This window comes from Pseudoliparis swirei, chromosome 20 (genome assembly GCF_029220125.1).
Source record: "Pseudoliparis swirei isolate HS2019 ecotype Mariana Trench chromosome 20, NWPU_hadal_v1, whole genome shotgun sequence".
NCBI lineage: Eukaryota > Metazoa > Chordata > Actinopteri > Perciformes > Liparidae > Pseudoliparis > Pseudoliparis swirei.
The window spans coordinates 20,748,729-20,765,747 of NC_079407.1; the positions used below are offsets into that span (position 1 = coordinate 20,748,729).

Sequence of the window (17,019 nt, forward strand, 5' to 3'; positions counted from 1 at the left end):
CACCCCTCCCTGAGGAACCACGTACTGGGTCCCGTCACTGGCTCTCTGAGGGTCCATCGTCCTCAGCTGCTCGTTGCTCCGAGCTATGCTGTCCAAACTCCACAGCTGGTAGCGCAGGCTCTTGCCCTGCTTCGCCAGGACGAAAACCTCTCTGACTGCCGCGCTGCCGACGGGACACGGAGGGCTGCCGTCTCCGGCGAGGTCGAGCCAGGGCAGAGCGGCATCGGGCTGGGTGTGCTCTCTGCTCACGGTCCCCTGGTCCACAGCGAGGAGCACACCTGGAACCACACACAGATGTTGTTCTCAAATATCTGCACAGTATTACGCAACGTTTGTGCGTTTAATATAATATATATGAAAGCAGTGAGATATTACTCAATAGTTTTCTTTATTTGCTGTTTTAAATATCCCAAAATAAAATGGTATGGATTAAATCCCCAGAAGTCCATTTATTCAAAATGCAGACAGACATTTTAAAAATATTTTCTCCATGTGGAGGCAGATATATTACTTGTAAAACCAAGTAACATAATCAAAGTGATTGGAAAATTGCAAATCATCTTAATGTCTTAATATTAAATAAATGACCTCCCTGGTGTTGAATTTCATACGTCAAACTACAAAGTTACGTTATGCTTGTTTAGTGCAGTGAAAAAGATCCAAACCCGCTTCATGACACGGACTTCCACTGGTTCAGTTTGGAGGGGTAATTCCAGACCTTTCACAATAAGCGTTTACAACACGCTTTTGTGAAACACCCCCTCTGGCGAGTGAGCTCCCAGTTACCTGAAGCGACTGCCCAGTGCGCCCTGTGGCCGCTCCGCTGGCACGGCTCATGGTTGTAGTCCTCATCATATCTGTACGCACCATCAAGGAATGATGTCCTTTCATCACGCAAGGAGCAGTTTTAAATAAACAACGCCACAAAGTTTTGAACAGCCCTCATGGGTCTGGGATACGGGATGAGAACCGGCTGTCTCCCCCACAGGTGCGTGATGATGGCTGCCGCGTTATTACCACTTAAACCCCCCGACAGCAGCTCTGCCTCACAGCCACAAACCTCCTCAGCCAGCAGGGCCATGTTGTCAGCTGACAAAATAAAAACCGTAATGAGAACATAAAGAAACCAGACAACATAAACAGTTGAAATTGCACTTTTAGTTGCTAGGGAAACATAAAAAGTGAATTAATGAAAAATAAAAAAATATATTTTAGTTGCCCACCTGGTTACATTTTAATGGCATCATAACTCTGGAGTGTAATGTCTTATTTGTACTTCTGAAAACTTCCAGTGATGTCAAGGTAGGAATTTTAGCTTCAAAGCTCCATTGTGCCATCAGAAACCGTCCCAATTTCCCTAAGCAAAACTGGGTGATCCATCACAACAGAAACACACACATCCCCCTTTGTTCTTGTTCCACTTGTATTCAACATCATTGAAAACAGAATCAAAACCACTTGCACGCTGTTGTTACCTGAAAACATTTCCCCCTGTGCCGAGTACCCCCTGCTCAGCGCCGTCTGGACAACAGTTCCCATGTCGATGCTCAGCTGTGGCTTTCGAAGGTGAGCGGACATCCACAACGCCACCAGGCCGCACCTGAAAGGTGGAGAACACAGTCAGCTCCGCCTTGGCAGATTATAGCATGTTGAAGGACGAGAAACTCAAAATAATTCAGGTCAAACTAATAACACCGCAGCCCCATTGAACAAACACCAGTTTAGATCACGGTGAGAGAGATTATGATTACTAATTATTTAAAAGTCAGACTTGCAGTCCCATTTTTTTATTTTTTATTATAATTGACAATTTTTTTAAATGGAGAATTCTATTTGCATGGATGTGACGTGACTATCGGCGACGTATTTCCCCCAATTTACACAACCGTGCGGCATTATGGCTTTACGTGGCACACGACGACAGGTGTGTGAATGTGAGGGAAAGGGAGCCCGGGTAGCACACTTGGTAGAGTTTCCCTTTGCCAGTCGCAAGTCTGTCACATTGAAACTCTTTGCCTCCCCGCTCTCTCCCCTCCCTCCCAGCCTTTGTAACCTGTGTATGTAACAAGCACAGCAAAATGGCCAATCATCTCAAATTGTCTGCCCAAAGTCACCGGACATGGTGGATGAGATGACAACCGCTTGGCACATCTGGGTTTGACGCCACAGCGCTCTGACTTACTGTGGGCCATCTTGGATGAGGGAGGGCACGTATGTGTTCACCAGTATCCACTGCAGGTCCTTCCTAAAACTGAATCACACATGAAGACACACGATATAAATACACATTTTATTGCAATTCAGTTCAACAGTTCTGCAACAGTCTTTTGCTAGAGACATTTTCACAGTGCATTTCCTACTTTTACAATAAATGATGTTTGCTGTGAAAGAGGCCGACACACGCTTTCTTTGTGAGGCTTATAATATATATTGTTGTTGACTTTGTTTCAGTTGTTGATTTAACTCTGTGTGTTTGTCAGGCTGTAATTAGTGTTGAGACATAATTATATTACCATATATTGAGGTTTTTCCAAGAAACTATGTATGTAAATTTGGGTGGACAATATATTTTAATATAAAGACGTCCAGTACAACTCCTCTAGAGCTGCAACTCAATGACATGATTAACCGTTTGGTTTATGAAGCGTCACAACGTGGCGACACGTGGTCGTTACAATGTCCTAAAGCCTCTGGGGACTTCTTCATATTGCTGGTTTGGGCCAGAAACGTCAAGACGTACAATGAAGTATCACACATGACGAAGAAAAGCAAGAAATCCTCACAACTGAGACACAGGAACAACACACATTATTCTTGAACAATTACTTTTGTGAGAAATCGAATATCATCATAGTTGCAGGTTTATTATGCGATGAATTTGTAACCAATTACCATATTGCCTCTGGCCTCAACAGAAAAGTACACATGATATGCTTCACACAGGGAGGACTCATTACCGGACATTCGGATCGGAGTGTAGATGTGTGTCTGTGCTCAAACATCATCACAGGGGGGAACAGTTATATACATAGTTATTAGTCAAGTTAAATGAGCAAAACAAGTTATGTTCTCATCTCTCATTGTACATCTCACCTGCTCTCTCTCTGACTGAGCAGTAAGCGGGCCTCTGTGTGGTTCCCCTCCACAGGACTTCTGCCACTGGCTATAGTCTGATACAGCTTCTTCTTTGGGGAGGAGGCTGGAGGAGGTGGTGGACCTGGTGGAGGAAGAGGAGGAGGAGGAGGAGGTGACAGGAGGCACTCTCCGGACATCTCGACTGACCTCCTTTTGTATTAACCCTGGCAGAGGGAGTAGTTTGGTTAGGATGTTGTGCATCTTTGTAAAGATGTTACAGCAGTTATTGTCAATGCCATTACACGTTGTTTTAACATTGTAACGCTCCGTCCATCCTGAACTCACTCCTACCTCTTTAGCCTCCTCGCGCTGTAAAGCAAGCAAGGCGAAAAAAGTTAGTGAAGTTATCTTCTCTCGGTGTTCAATGATATTTGGTTGGAAACCGAAATCAACATATGTCTCCTTTTAGCGGCCATTGCTCACAACAAATAGTTGTCATATGTTAAACACTTGATACCGCACCGACTTTCAAGACTAGCAGAGCTGGGCTAACAGCGCCGGGGGTTTGAGTCTTACCATATTAGGCAGCGTGACTCTTCTTCTTGGGCTCACGCACCACCGTAAAGGGTCACAGCGCCCTCTACTGCGTCCCGTCCACAGTGCAGCCCACATGCTTTATAGATAGATAGATATATACTTTATTAAAATTATGTGGGACACTACATAATGTTGCTGTTGGCTGCATTGTTCATGTATGTGTCCAAATGTATATCGCCTGCCTAAGAAGTCAAACAAATACGATTAAAAAGGGCGATAAAAGGGCGCTCAACTCGGATTTGGTGTTACACCACATTGTGTGACCCGAGCTATCAGAAACTGGCACTCCGACTCGCTCGCTATGGACAGGGTTTATTTTTACCTATGAAAATATGTTGTCATTTCGAAACAATATTTTGATTTGGTAATTTTGTAAAAGCAGTTTTCGCAAAATACTGAAAGTGTGATTAAAAAAAGAAAAACTTGGTGGTGGTCACCAAATCTGTTGGGTCACGAGATTAACCGGAAACGGCCCGTGTGTTGTTTATTAACGCGAGAACGGTGAACGGGATTTGAGAGAGGAGGGATTTCATTCACCGCTTTGAGGAGGCTATTCCGTCGACAACGAACTGATCGTTTGAATCATTTATTGGTAATTAAGACCTTTTGGTAAACTATTCGTGGATTCTATTACTCCACTTGTACGTTATGCGATAACGAGGACATCGGGTTTGATCGATATATTATAATAGTTAGCTCTAGTGCGCTATAGCTAGTAGTTAGCTAAGGGCTAACATGCACCACGTTATTCCTGCTTTACGTTAGCTCACGTTAGCTGCTTGGCGGCTAGTCAATAGTTGTGTTCTCATCTGGGTTTCCTTTCAACCACTTATCCGCAGGTTAGAAGATGGACCTTCCGGACGTACGGCTCAATCATACAATCTACATTAACAATTTGAATGAGAAAATCAAGAAAGATGGTAAGTTTTTTTTTTCAGAACATTATACTTTCTGGCTTTAAACGTTTCGTTTCTGGGTTTAAGTAAATGCTCACGGAGAGCTCCTTTCGTCAAACTGATGGTTTATCACATGTTTCCTCTTTCCACAGAGTTGAAGAAGTCGTTGTACGCCATCTTCTCCCAGTTTGGACAGATTTTGGACATCTTGGTCGCACGAAACATGAAGATGAAGGGTCAGGCCTTTGTTATTTTCAAAGAGGTTAACAGTGCTTCCAATGCTCTGAGATCCATGCAGGGATTTCCTTTTTACGACAAACCTATGGTAGGTTCATCACACGGTAACTAATGCATCACAAGAGGCTTTACATGTGAAACAGAAGGATCCACACAATATAACTGCATATGAACTGTAGCCTCTGAGATGCACGAGGGTCCTAACTAACTCGCCCGTCTCTTCCAGCGTATCCAGTATGCCAAGATAGACTCAGACATCATAGCTAAAATGAAGGGGACTTTTGTGGAGCGTGATCGTAAAAAGAAGGAGAAGAAGGTCAAAGGAGCAGATGCAGGGACCTCTAAGAAGGGTCTACCAGGAGCTGTTCCCATTGTTGCGCTGCCTGGTTCCGTGCCTGTGAGTAGATCATTCGGGGTTCTCTCTTGATTATCCCTTAACAGACTTGATGGTTAAACGGTAACATACAAGATCCTAGTTTCAAGTGAAGGTCATCGATGGTGTATATCGGGGCAAAAAGAGGATTACGACGGTGGAGGGAAATGTCATCACAGCAACTGACTAACTCGTCTCTGTTGTGCTCTACTCCTCAGGGAATGCCTCCCATGAGCCCGGCTCCCCGTATGTTGCACATGCCGGGCCAGCCGCCTTATATGCCTCCTCCTGGCATGATGCCTCCTCCAGGGATGGGTCAGATGCTCCCTGGTGGCATGCCTGGCCAGATCATGCCAGGACAGATGCACATGCCCCAACAAGTATGTTGTCATCCTTTTTTCTTTTTGAATGTTGGCCTGTTGGTTCTATTCTGATCTCTACGGTCTTCATCCTCACAGATTGCAGAAAATCCTCCCAATCACATCCTCTTCCTCACCAACCTGCCAGAGGAGACAAACGAACTCATGCTCTCAATGCTCTTCAACCAGTTAGTAACCACTTCCTCTCTGCATTTGATTTTGCACTTTTGTATTCATCCTTTTTTTGAATGCATGGCCTGATTGTATTTTTTGTATTCAGGTTCCCCGGGTTCAAGGAAGTGCGTCTGGTCCCTGGTCGTCACGACATCGCGTTCGTGGAATTTGAGAACGAGGTGCAAGCCGGAGCTGCACGTGACGCACTACAAGGCTTTAAGATTACACAAACGAACGCCATGAAGATCTCGTTTGCTAAGAAATAACTCTATTCAAGTCTGCTCTTTTTTTTCTAACATGCTTGCACACCGGCCTTTTAAAAAAAAATGTACATCAGTAACCCAAACGAAAGACATTTTTAGAAATTGACGCTCAAGAGTGCCATTTGGGCTTTGTTTTCTTCTCCTCCCCCTTCGTCCAGGATGACATGTAAGTATAAATGTTTGCATCACGTTGCTTTCTCTTATCGTACCACACTTGCAGAACTTTTGAAAACGAATGGCAGGTAAATGTATGGAGGTGTTCTTCATCCTACTGATTGTATCATTCCTGGGTTTCTTTTCTTCTACTCAAATCATCGAGCAACTTGATGCATCTTCTGTATTTTGTTGTCATGAAGCATTGCACCCAGGGTCTGGTCTACCAGACATTGTACCTGGCGCTTTTCTGTTTTTATAATTAAAATATTTTCTCTTTGAGAACATGTTCTGCCTCACTTTTATGTATTTGTTGCAGGCGAGGTTTATAGATGCTTCTCCCTCTGATGTTGAGATGTGTTGCTGTTACTTCTGCATCGTCCCTGGTGTCATGACATGTCTAATCTGTTAATGTAGGGGTTATATTTAGAACTCTGTGGTTTATTTACAGAAATTGTGTAATTTATTGAAACATAACGACCAGTCCCCTCGGACAAAGTTGATCATAATTGTCTTCATTCGTCAACAGTTGATCTCAAAAGGAAATTTAGGAAGGCAGACTTTATTTGTCATGTGACAACTCCTGGACTTAATCTCAAAACTGAGACTTTTCTCCCCAAAATGTATCCAATACAGCTCTGACGTTCTACATATTATGGGTCTCATACAGATCATATCTTTTCTGCTTGTGAAGTAAACTATTTTTCAATTTGTCGAAAATATATTGGGCTCTTCAATTTACTGACAATCAGGCCTTTTCTTTTTTTAGAATTTTATAGAATATTCATATGCGCAAACACAAATGAATTGTGTGTGGAATATTACTTTTCTTAATGTAGTGGAGTTAAAGTAATAAGTAGCATAATGATTCAACACTTGCAAAGTAGCTGCACTTCAGAATTATGATTGTGCTGTAGACCTCATTTAATAAACACGGCGTAATCTGTGATGCTTAATGAGTGCAAACGGAAACAATTGTTGAGTTTGCCAATTGGTAAATGGTTTGTATTGAAGAACATCCTCAAAAGTCTTTACAAAATTGTAAATACAGGCCAATAAGGATCACCACCTCCCCTCAAAGGCTGGATTCATGAGTGCTGAGCGGAAAGATGTGCGAATCCGGCCTGAAAAGCTTAATTTAGACTCGCTGTCCTGCGACCGGCGCACACTGGACCTCCTGTTGTGGACTTTAACCTGGCAGCAGTGGTTGTCTTCACGTCAGCTCAACAACACACCGAATTGCACATTCATACAGTTTCCCAAGCCTTTCTACACTCCCTTATTTTGCTTTGAGAAAGCGCAGACCTAAGCCACAAGGGCGCCATGTGTGAGTGAGGGTTGCAGGCTCTTGGCAACACGCCAAGTGCCTTCCGATTCACCAACACGGGGAGCTTCCAGCTGCAGGGACTGAAAGGCAACTTCTACGTATCTGGAGGCTGTTTGGGGCTCAAACATCCGCTGGTGACGGCACATCTCTGCACTCATGGGCACTATTTGTTCTTTAAGATGGGGTTCACATTTCTTGCCATCCTTAACCAATTAAACTGACAGACCACCATCATACGAATTTCCTTTGTGTTGCTTAGACCTGAGTTTTCATTAGTGCAGTATGATACCAAATATGGCATTTTGAAATTTGTGCAGCTATTAAAATATCTAAATATACACTACCGGTCACTTCAATTTCTCCAGTTTTTTATTGAAATGTACACAGTTTAATTGCTCAATGTACTCTGAAATTTAGCATAGAGAACAAATAAACAATTGGAGATTAAAAATAAATCATGGAATCATTTTGTTTAACAAAATGTGATCTACATTTTTGACTCATCAAGGTAGCCACCGTTTCCAGATATAACAGCCGAACACACTCGTGGCATTCTTTCTACAACGGAAATTAAATATTTTTCAGAAAGCTCTTCCCAACACTGTTGCAGAACAGCTGCACGCTGTTAACACATTACTTGTATCCTGAAAAAGGCCTTTTTGTATAACTCAGAAATTTACATTATTTTTCAGTTTTTGGTAAACTACACTTTCTAGTTGAACCTCTGGCAGTTTTCTGCTGACCATACCATTTCAGGTTTTTGACTGGACTTGAACTGCTTAAATTTCAATAAAAACTGGACAAATCGGGGGGGGGGGGGGGTTCTAAAACTTGTAAACCGGTTGTGTATATTTTCATAATAAACCGTTCATAACTGAAATTAATACTACGGGATAAAAAAAAGAAGCTGGTGATTAATAAGTGGTGTATCTAAAATAATGCACATGAGGACACATGACCACTAGATGGTGCCAACGACGCTCTGCGGAACGAGCCTGGCGAGGTTTTAAGGTCGCTGGCTCAGGTGAGCCGCACACAGCAGCGGCCTCTGAGCAGACTCGGTCATCTCTGCGTGTTTCCGGATGGTTCGTTAGAATTCAGCTCATGTTTAGAGGTCACTGCTCCGCTATGCAAATCGGCCCTCTGCTCCTGAAGAGCCCTCTGTTCTGCTCCGGGGTCACTGCAGAGGGCCAGGCCGCCGAAACAGCAGCGGTTGCTAGGGAAGCTCTCGAGCTCGTGGAAGCAGGGAGGCAGAATCTCATTAGATTGTCTCCGATGAATAAGGTGCATTGTGTGGAAGTCCTGCATCCAACAAGAAGTCAGAAGTCAGATGTGGAAAATATTCCGGTGCCAATATTCAAAAGAAGCCTATATGCCGCACAATTCTCTTTTATATCCATGCACGCTCATCCGGTTATATTTATTGCAGCCGGCGGCATCATAAAGCAGCGGCATGTTCCAACAGCCAACAAGCCGCATCATAAATGTGGGCATGACGATCAGCGTGCACCTGCTGCTTGTTGTGGATACATGTGCAACGTGTTTGTTCCATTACCATAACATCTGTTGTAGAAAGTCGCAAACTATATTACATTACATGTCATTTCGCAGACGCTTTTATCCAAAGCGACTTTCAATAAGTGCATTTAACCATGAGTACAAACTCTGAACAACAAGAATCAAGAGAGTAATATTTCTTCAAGAAAGCCAAACTACAAAAATACCATTATACCACCATACAGTTGTGTCTTTTTCCTGATCTATATATATATATATATATATTTATATATATATATATATGTTTGATATACTATATATATTAATTTATATGTATATTTATATATATATATTTATATGTATATATATTATTATTATATATATCGATTTATTTATATTTATATGTATATATATATTTATATATATATATATTTATATATCTATTTTTATATATATATTATATACTATATTTATATATATATATATTTATATGTATATATATTATATATACTACATCGATTTATTTATATTTATATGTACATATATATTTATATATATATATTTATATATCTATTTATATATATATATATTATATACTATATTTATATATATATATATATATATATATATTTGTATTTATATGTATATATATGTTGTTCAATATATGTGTAACTTTAGTGTCGCCATCCGTACCAGAGTGGTATTTTAATTACTTCAGACGCCTATAAACTCCCCGTCCAGAGGCCACCCGAGCAGATAATTGGCGCGGCGGCGCTTTGAAGCGAGCCGCGGACAGCAGAGGTCTGAAACCCGAGGAGACGAGGCGGCGAGGTGCCACAAAAGGAATGGAGGAAACAGAAACCCCGCGCAGGAGAAGTGAAACGCGTTCAGAATAATCCCATGAGTACATGTGACATAGGAACAAAAACAAAAGTTTGGGCATAGGTCCGAACGTTGCGCGAAATGTAGAGAGAGAGAAAGAGAGAAAGGGATGAGCGAATTGGTGCGCGCTGAGACGGATATTCCCTGCCTCAGGACACACCCTCAATGCTCTCTCGCTCTCTCTCTCTCTCTCTCTCTCTCTCTCTCCTCTCTCTCTCTCTCTCTCTCTCATTGTTTCCCACACTGACTCTGTCGCCGCCGGGCTTCGTATCGGGTTCCACCGGCTCACACGAGAGAAGCGCAAAGGGAAATCATTCCGCTGGAGAGACGCAACTTCAGTGCCGGCTTTCATGCATTCATCTCGAAGTAGGACGTGTACAGAGATGTATATTTCTTATTTCTTTGTTTTAAAGTATTTTTGCGCGTGAATCCGTTTTGACGAGACAGAAGAAGAAGAAAAGAAGAGAGAGAGAAAGAGAGAGAGAGAGAGAGAGCTCATTTGGATGAGAGTTCAAGTCAAAGTGAGCCGGCAGATTGGACCTTTAAAGCCTCCTTAACTCAGGTGGTGGGAGGAATACAGCGCAAAAGGGGAGCGTGTTCTGTGCACGTGTGCATGTGTCATTCCCAGGCAGCCTGCACAGCCGCGAAGCGGGTTGATCAGCTGTGTGTGTGTGTGTGTGTGTGTGTGCGCGCGTGCGGGACACATCCAAGTGGAGACAGAGGCACTTATGGTTTCTCTGACCCGGACGCGATGAAGTGGCTCTGCGTGAGTTTCAGGGTTTAAGACCGGAGAGGAGGAGAGCTGGGCGGACGGACGGACACGGGGAGGGGGGAGCGAGGGGGAGACAACACGGTTCCCGATCCACGGACGCAGGGATGGAGAGCACGGGAGCGCACATGGGAGCTCGGCTGGATCCCAGAAACGGAAGCGGAAGGTTCCCTTCGAGGCCGGGCGGCCTGAGGAGTGACCCACACCGGGGACACCTCCACCTGCAGCGGGCTGTGGTTTTTCTCGTCGCGCTCACGATACAACCTCAGGTAATTGCCACCGGGTTAAGTGCTATTTGGGGTACTTAAACCCCCCGGAGCAGACTTTTAATGTGCTTCAGTCTGTATTTCTTATAACAGCTGTGCGAAAACAGTCAATAATGGAGTCCACACACACACTCACGCACACACTCACGCACACGCGCATCCTCAGTCCCTTCCCTCTTTGTGCTGCCCTCGTTCTGCTCCTACATGGCGCTGTGCCCACCTGTTGTCTCTGCCCGCTGGTAGATCCCACGCAACACTGGAACTACTGTAGTCCTGTTTTAGAAGCGTGCTGCAAATATCACAGCGAAAATGTGTGTTGGAATTTGAATATTTAAGCAAGAGCAAACATTTTCTTCTTCAAACGCCTTATGTGATAACCTCACTGTTTGTAAACACTGAGTATATTATGAGACGGACAACCAAGCATAATAACAGAGTAATTGATTATTATTTAGATAAACTATTTTTTTGAGGGACTGTAATGCTCCTCAGTGAAAAACGATAAATCGCACCTTAATTACGCACCACTCCTATAGCGGTGACTGCATCTGCTGTTCTTTGCTTCTCCATCTTTTTTTATTATTATTTGCAATACAGACACTTCCCTCGATCCTAATTTCTCATTGACTTTCTTTTGTGTGTTCCGGTGCTTTCTAGAACACCGCATACAGTCACTGCAGCAACTTGCAGGTGATTCAGACATGAGGCATTAGCTTAAGGCATGGACATTATTTTCATACGCCAACATAATATTGGACATGAATGTGCAAACACAAACATATTTTTCCGTCTTTGCCCTGCGAGCTGTCAGCTGCTTCGGCCTGATCAGGATGTTTATGATGTGTGACAAGATCCAACAGAAGCAAGAACAGGCCCAGAGGTGCTCCAATGTGTGTGTGTGTGTGTGTGTTTTCTTGTTCTTCTAAATACTGAGCTCACATCCAGCATCTGTGTCCTGGGTGTGTGTGGAGCCCGGGGGCCACAGCCGAATAAACCCCGGGTCGTGTGAATGCTGAACGTCGGAGCACCTCTGCGTGTCTCTCGCTGCACCTTGCAGCCTCCACACAGCGGAGCAACAACACACTCCACTCCCTCCATTCTCTGACTGCACTGCAGTGAGGAGCACACACACACACACACACACTCTGGATCCTCTGCTGTTGCTGGGGCCTATTTATCAATGCAGAAGCCGGGAGATTATGTTCACGATGACACCCTCAGACCTGCGTATGAAGCGTATTGACTGTCCAGCATGACGACGATGTCCAGTTTATTCTCCCCGAGGCTCAAACTACAGTACAGCGTGAGCCTCGGGGATACTGTGACAGTGTGACTTTCAGTTTGACAGATTTTAAAAGTTACATTTGGTTATCTACACATCAGCTTTTTCTAAACCATGTGCCATGTCGAGAGCATATTGTTTCACATGGACGAGAGCTCATATTTGTCATCAGCATGTGATTTATATTCTGAAACCTGTTCTAACTGGAGATCCCTCGGGACAGGGTTGTGTTGAGATAGGCTAAGATCATACATAGCTGCCAATATTTTTATTAGCAATGAATCTGCCAGATATTTTTTATTATTTGGTCAATAAAATGTCAGTTAATAAAATGCTGACACAATTCAAAGGTCATTTCTGTGAAAAGCACATCCTGTTTGAACTCTAAATGCAAAGATATGCAGTTCATTAAGACAAAGAACAACATTCAGTATTTGCATTTTAATATATGGATATTCCTTTCTGCATTTTCTTAATGAAAAATGACATACATTATTCTGTGATTAACACATTTTCCTATACATTTTCTGTTGATCAAATAATAGATTAAGAAAGTAGTTGTTTCATCTTATTGACATTTAAAGTACCACAACAAATATTTTTGAAAGCAGTAATGTTTTCCCCAATATAATTAATTGTATCTGCGTAGCTGCACTTTGTGAGTAACCCTGTCATATTCGAGATATCTCAACATATTGACCAGATTCAACATTTAATTTAATTTAATTGTGTTTGTTTCATTTGTCCTGTATTACTGTGTTGTGAACATATACACACACATACCGTTAAACAAAGTTCAGATAGGGACTGTGGTGTACGTGGAGGATTTGTTTGTGAGCCACTCTGAGTTTTGGGTGTAGTGACCCTTTAACTGCCCGACGCTCTCCTGCAGATATTCAGAGTGTGTCTCTCTGTCTCTCTCTCTCTCTCTGTCTCTCTCTCTGTCTTTATTTCCTTCTCTCTGTATTTCTGTCTGTTTCTGTCTCTCTTTCTCTCACTCTCACTCTGTCTGTCTCTCTCTCTGTCTCTCTCTCTCTTTGTCTGTTTCTTTCTCTCTCTCTCTCTCTCTGTGGATGTCTCTCTCGCTCTCTTTCTGTCTGTCTCTCTCTCTCTCTTTCTGTCTGTCTGTCTCTCTCTCTCTCTCTCTTTTGTGAGTCTGAGCGCTGAAAGCTGGTATGCAGGGAATGGCTCAGGCAGCGAGAGGAGGAGAGGAAGAAAGGAAGATGAAGAGTGATGAGCGCCACTGTATCTCCACAGGCCTTTTGATGTAGACCAGTTCCATGCCCCTGACCCCTCCCACCTCAACCCCCCCCCCCCACACACACACACACACAAACCAAACACAATGGGGACGACTGAGATTGTGGCTCGATGTTGGGCAGCGGACACATGAGAACTTGTTGGTTCTTTTGATTTCTGTCCACGACGAAGCGTATAGAACACCGCTGGCTGACTCTCACTCTTGGACTTAATGAGCAATAATTACGCTCACTGACTGCGAGGATCCCGGAAAGTGGTGTGAATTATGCAGATGTATTCATCACTTTCATGGCAAACTGAGAAAACAGTGGCTTAAATTGTTTTGTGGTTGCAATTGATGGAAGAAGCCAACACTTCATTATGCTACAGTAACACACTCACACACACACACACACACACACACACACACACACGCATGCAGGCAGGCACGCACATACCTGACCCCAATGCTCTGAGATTCCCATGGGGTCTTGTTAACTCTACTGTGTGTGTGTGTGTGTGTGTGGAGGAGGAGGAGAGTGGTGGTGACTCAAAGGTAGAAAAAAGAAAGACTAGGAAGTTGAGAGGTAGATTGTATAATTCCCAGCAGTGTGTCTCGGCATGATTTGGACAGTTAGATTTGTCCTCTGTTGAAGGTCAGGCAGAGTTATAGGAATCAAAGTCATGTCCTCAATAGTTTTCTCTCTCTCTCTCTCTCTCTCTCTCTCTCTCTCTCTCACTTGTCGGACGACTGTTTCCTGCCGCAATGTCAGGAATCATGAACATTTGCTCTCCATCACTTTATGAATTGAAGTATTTTATTATGATGTTTTTATACGGTAAAATGTGACCTAATAAAGGACAATACTTCTGGTTCTTGTCTTGGTTTACAGTTTTGGTTATTAATAACGTTGCTGGTCTTTGTGTCATTGTGAAAAAAAAGGATAGTTTGCACAAAAGTTGCCAAACCATTATTTTACAAGTTGTGTGGCCTCAAATGGGATTTAGTGTCATGGCGTGCATGTCCTGACAGTGGCCATCAATGAATGCTGATGACTTGTAAAGTGTACGGTGTTTTCACACAACATAAACAGATTACATTTCAGTTGTTGACATTTGGTCATTTTGCATCAGTGAGAACGTGCACATTGTAATTGCCTTTGTTTAATACCAGAGACTTTAATCATGTAACTCTCTCCTCTCCTCTCTCTGGACTCAGGCTGTGTGTGCAGTCGGTATGTTCGAGCTTCAGATCCATTACTTCGAGAACCCCCTCGGACTTCTGCACAGCGGAGACTGCTGCGACCTCCGGGCCGGCGGCGGCCATCGCTGCTCTGCCAGGAACCAATGTGACACTTTCTTCAAGGCCTGCCTCAAGGAGTACCAGGCCCGGGTCATCCCCACTGGAGCCTGCACCTTCGGGTTGGGCAGCACGGGGATCCTGGGCGGAAACTCCCAGACGCTCCACTACCGAGGACACGATGGGGGAGGAAGAGGAGACGACGGGACTAATGGACACATTGTCATTCCCTTCAAATACGCATGGCCAGTAAGTACAGGGGCAGTGTGGGTTATCAGTATGGTTACCAAGGCAACAGGCGAAGCTTCAAGTACAATGCACTCAAACTGAAGCTCCAGTTGAATAACAATGACGCCCAGAGTTGGGACTCACATGCTTTTACACCTTTTCTATGGGGTCACATCAGTCTCGCACACAGAGAGACTCACACATGCAAACACACAGATTCACAAATGCACGCAGAACAATTCACAAATATGTTCAATTTACAAATGTACGCAGAACGATTCACAAATATATTCCAATGCACACGTAAATAAATTACGATTGGTTTCTTTGTGGATTGCTACGCATTTGTTCGTGGGTTTTTAAGACTCCCCTGTCGTGGCTTGATTCGCCAATTTGTTTTTTCCACCATAGACCTATCTGGAGCGACTCAGAGGTCGCCCTCATTTAGTGTTTGCATTTGTGAGTCTCTCTGTGTGCATTTGCAATTATTGAGACTGATATGACCCCGGACTTTTCTCTCCCTCTCTGGGGACGGATGGGAATAAAACATCTTAACCAGAGCACCTTTTTAAAATGTTTATGCTATATCACAATATTTGTTTTGAAATGGAACAATACATCTCTATCTTTCATCCCTGTTTTTTATATTTTATATTTTATTTTGTATTCTCGTGTGTTTAGTTTATTGGTGCTGCTACTGCTATGACAAATTTCCCCTTGGGGATTAATAAAGTATTTATCTATCTATCTATCTATCTATCTATCTATCTATCAATACCCGTGTAGAGTTAATGTCCAGCTGTCCCTTTGGACTGGAATAGAAAGTCACATTTCAGAAATCATTCAGAGAAATTAGATTTATCTAGTGATTGCCTTGATTCATATAGTGACAACCACATTTTTTATCATATTATATAGCAGAGGTGGGCCAACTTCCTAAAAACATAGACCACCACCACAAAGAATGAACACAATTGACTGAAATCTAATGTATGTCCTCATACAGCTGTAATAGTTTACCTGCTAAACTAATCACATTCCCATCAGCCCCATCTGTACTTCGTAGTAAGTGTTAACTCGCTCACAAATAATAACTATTACAAATCAATATGATTACAGAGATAGATGATAGAAGTAATTACTCCACGATATTACAGAATCTCAAGTGTAGTTTATTGTTTATACAGTATGTGCAGTAAGGTTTCTCATTCCTAGATCTTCTCAGTCACCCATGTTTCTTCCTCTGGGTATTTCTGTTCTCTTTCTCTCTCCTCTGTCCATCCTGAACATTCTGCACTGAAAACCTTCGGCCATCGAGCAAACATCCCGCTGCTGGCTGCTTCTTCTTGTGTCCTCATTAAAGAGCAGACAAATGACTCCTCCATTAGCACCGCAGTCGGCGAGTGTGGCCGAGATACACAAATATATAATTCAATCCACCTCTCTTTCTCTCCCTCTCTCTTTGATAGCCCGTATTAATTAGTAGTGTTATCATCGTTATATTTTTAAAATGTAATATTGATACCTCCCATCATTTAATAATACAGTCCCTCTTAAACCATGCTTTACACGCTACACACGCCAACAGACTGTCTTCAGCTCCGTTTTATCAATTTGTCTAAAATGGAAGGAAAACGCACAATACACAAAGTTACAGACAAATTTGACTGATACTGAGATTAAAAAGTATTTAAATAATTCCTATGAACATGGATTTAATAACATTATCGTGAATTCTTTTGACCTTAATAATCATGGAGTTAAAATGTGGTATTGTGACAGCCATAGCCCATAATTTGCGCACATTGTTACGTATTAGAGCTAAAACTATTAATAAATTATGTAGTTTGATAAACGCTAAATTGTTTCATTCAATTTTAGCCCCGAATATTCAAAGATTTGTGTCTCTCTAACTTGAAAATGTGGTTTAAAAACATTTCAGGATTCTAAACTGAACCTCTTTGTGGTTGTTGATTGGATAAAACAAGCTATTTGAAGACATCAATAGAGGTTAAACTATTTTCTGAAGCTTTACATACCAAATCCTAAACATACAGGGTTATGAAAATAAGATGCAGTCCTACTATATGTATATATATATA

At 42.6% G+C, this 17,019-nt stretch overlaps 3 protein-coding genes across 3 annotated transcripts in view; 2 read left to right on the top strand and 1 right to left on the bottom strand.

The window, feature by feature from the left end:
- The window catches only part of actmap (actin maturation protease), a 3,975-nt gene extending 336 nt beyond the window's left edge, over positions 1-3,639 (bottom strand). Inside the window, exons 1-7 of the mRNA XM_056440316.1 lie at positions 3,427-3,639; positions 3,094-3,299; positions 2,183-2,251; positions 1,476-1,600; positions 960-1,089; positions 787-857; positions 1-278 (exon numbers count right to left, since the gene is read on the bottom strand). The exon at positions 1-278 is cut by the window's left edge and continues 336 nt beyond it. Of these exons, the coding sequence (XP_056296291.1) occupies positions 1-278; positions 787-857; positions 960-1,089; positions 1,476-1,600; positions 2,183-2,251; positions 3,094-3,272 (852 nt within the window). The 5' untranslated portion in view covers positions 3,273-3,299; positions 3,427-3,639. The remainder of the gene's footprint in view (positions 279-786; positions 858-959; positions 1,090-1,475; positions 1,601-2,182; positions 2,252-3,093; positions 3,300-3,426) is intronic.
- Positions 3,640-4,178: 539 nt separating this feature from the next.
- On the top strand, positions 4,179-6,416 carry snrpa (small nuclear ribonucleoprotein polypeptide A). Its single transcript, XM_056441145.1, has 7 exons — positions 4,179-4,264; positions 4,512-4,592; positions 4,721-4,893; positions 5,032-5,202; positions 5,397-5,558; positions 5,637-5,725; positions 5,818-6,416. The coding sequence occupies exons 2-7, from the start codon at positions 4,520-4,522 to the stop codon at positions 5,975-5,977; spliced, it is 828 nt and encodes a 275-aa protein (XP_056297120.1). The 5' UTR covers positions 4,179-4,264; positions 4,512-4,519; the 3' UTR covers positions 5,978-6,416.
- A 3,722-nt stretch (positions 6,417-10,138) lies between these two features.
- Positions 10,139-17,019, top strand: part of LOC130211154 (protein jagged-1b) — a 45,823-nt gene continuing 38,942 nt past the window's right edge. The window contains exons 1-2 of the mRNA XM_056441810.1: positions 10,139-10,871; positions 14,609-14,938. Of these exons, the coding sequence (XP_056297785.1) occupies positions 10,710-10,871; positions 14,609-14,938 (492 nt within the window). The 5' untranslated portion in view covers positions 10,139-10,709. The remainder of the gene's footprint in view (positions 10,872-14,608; positions 14,939-17,019) is intronic.

What these genes read in the sequence shown, in the direction of transcription:
- snrpa (XM_056441145.1), top strand. Translation starts at nt 4,520, where the DNA reads ATGGACCTTCCGGACGTACGGCTCAATCATACAATCTACATTAACAAT. An exon ending in TGAGAAAATCAAGAAAGATG is followed by an intron (nt 4,593 to 4,720) that starts GTAAGTTTTTTT and finishes CTCTTTCCACAG; the next exon opens with AGTTGAAGAAGTCGTTGTAC. An exon ending in CTCTCAATGCTCTTCAACCA is followed by an intron (nt 5,726 to 5,817) that starts GTTAGTAACCAC and finishes TTTTGTATTCAG; the next exon opens with GTTCCCCGGGTTCAAGGAAG.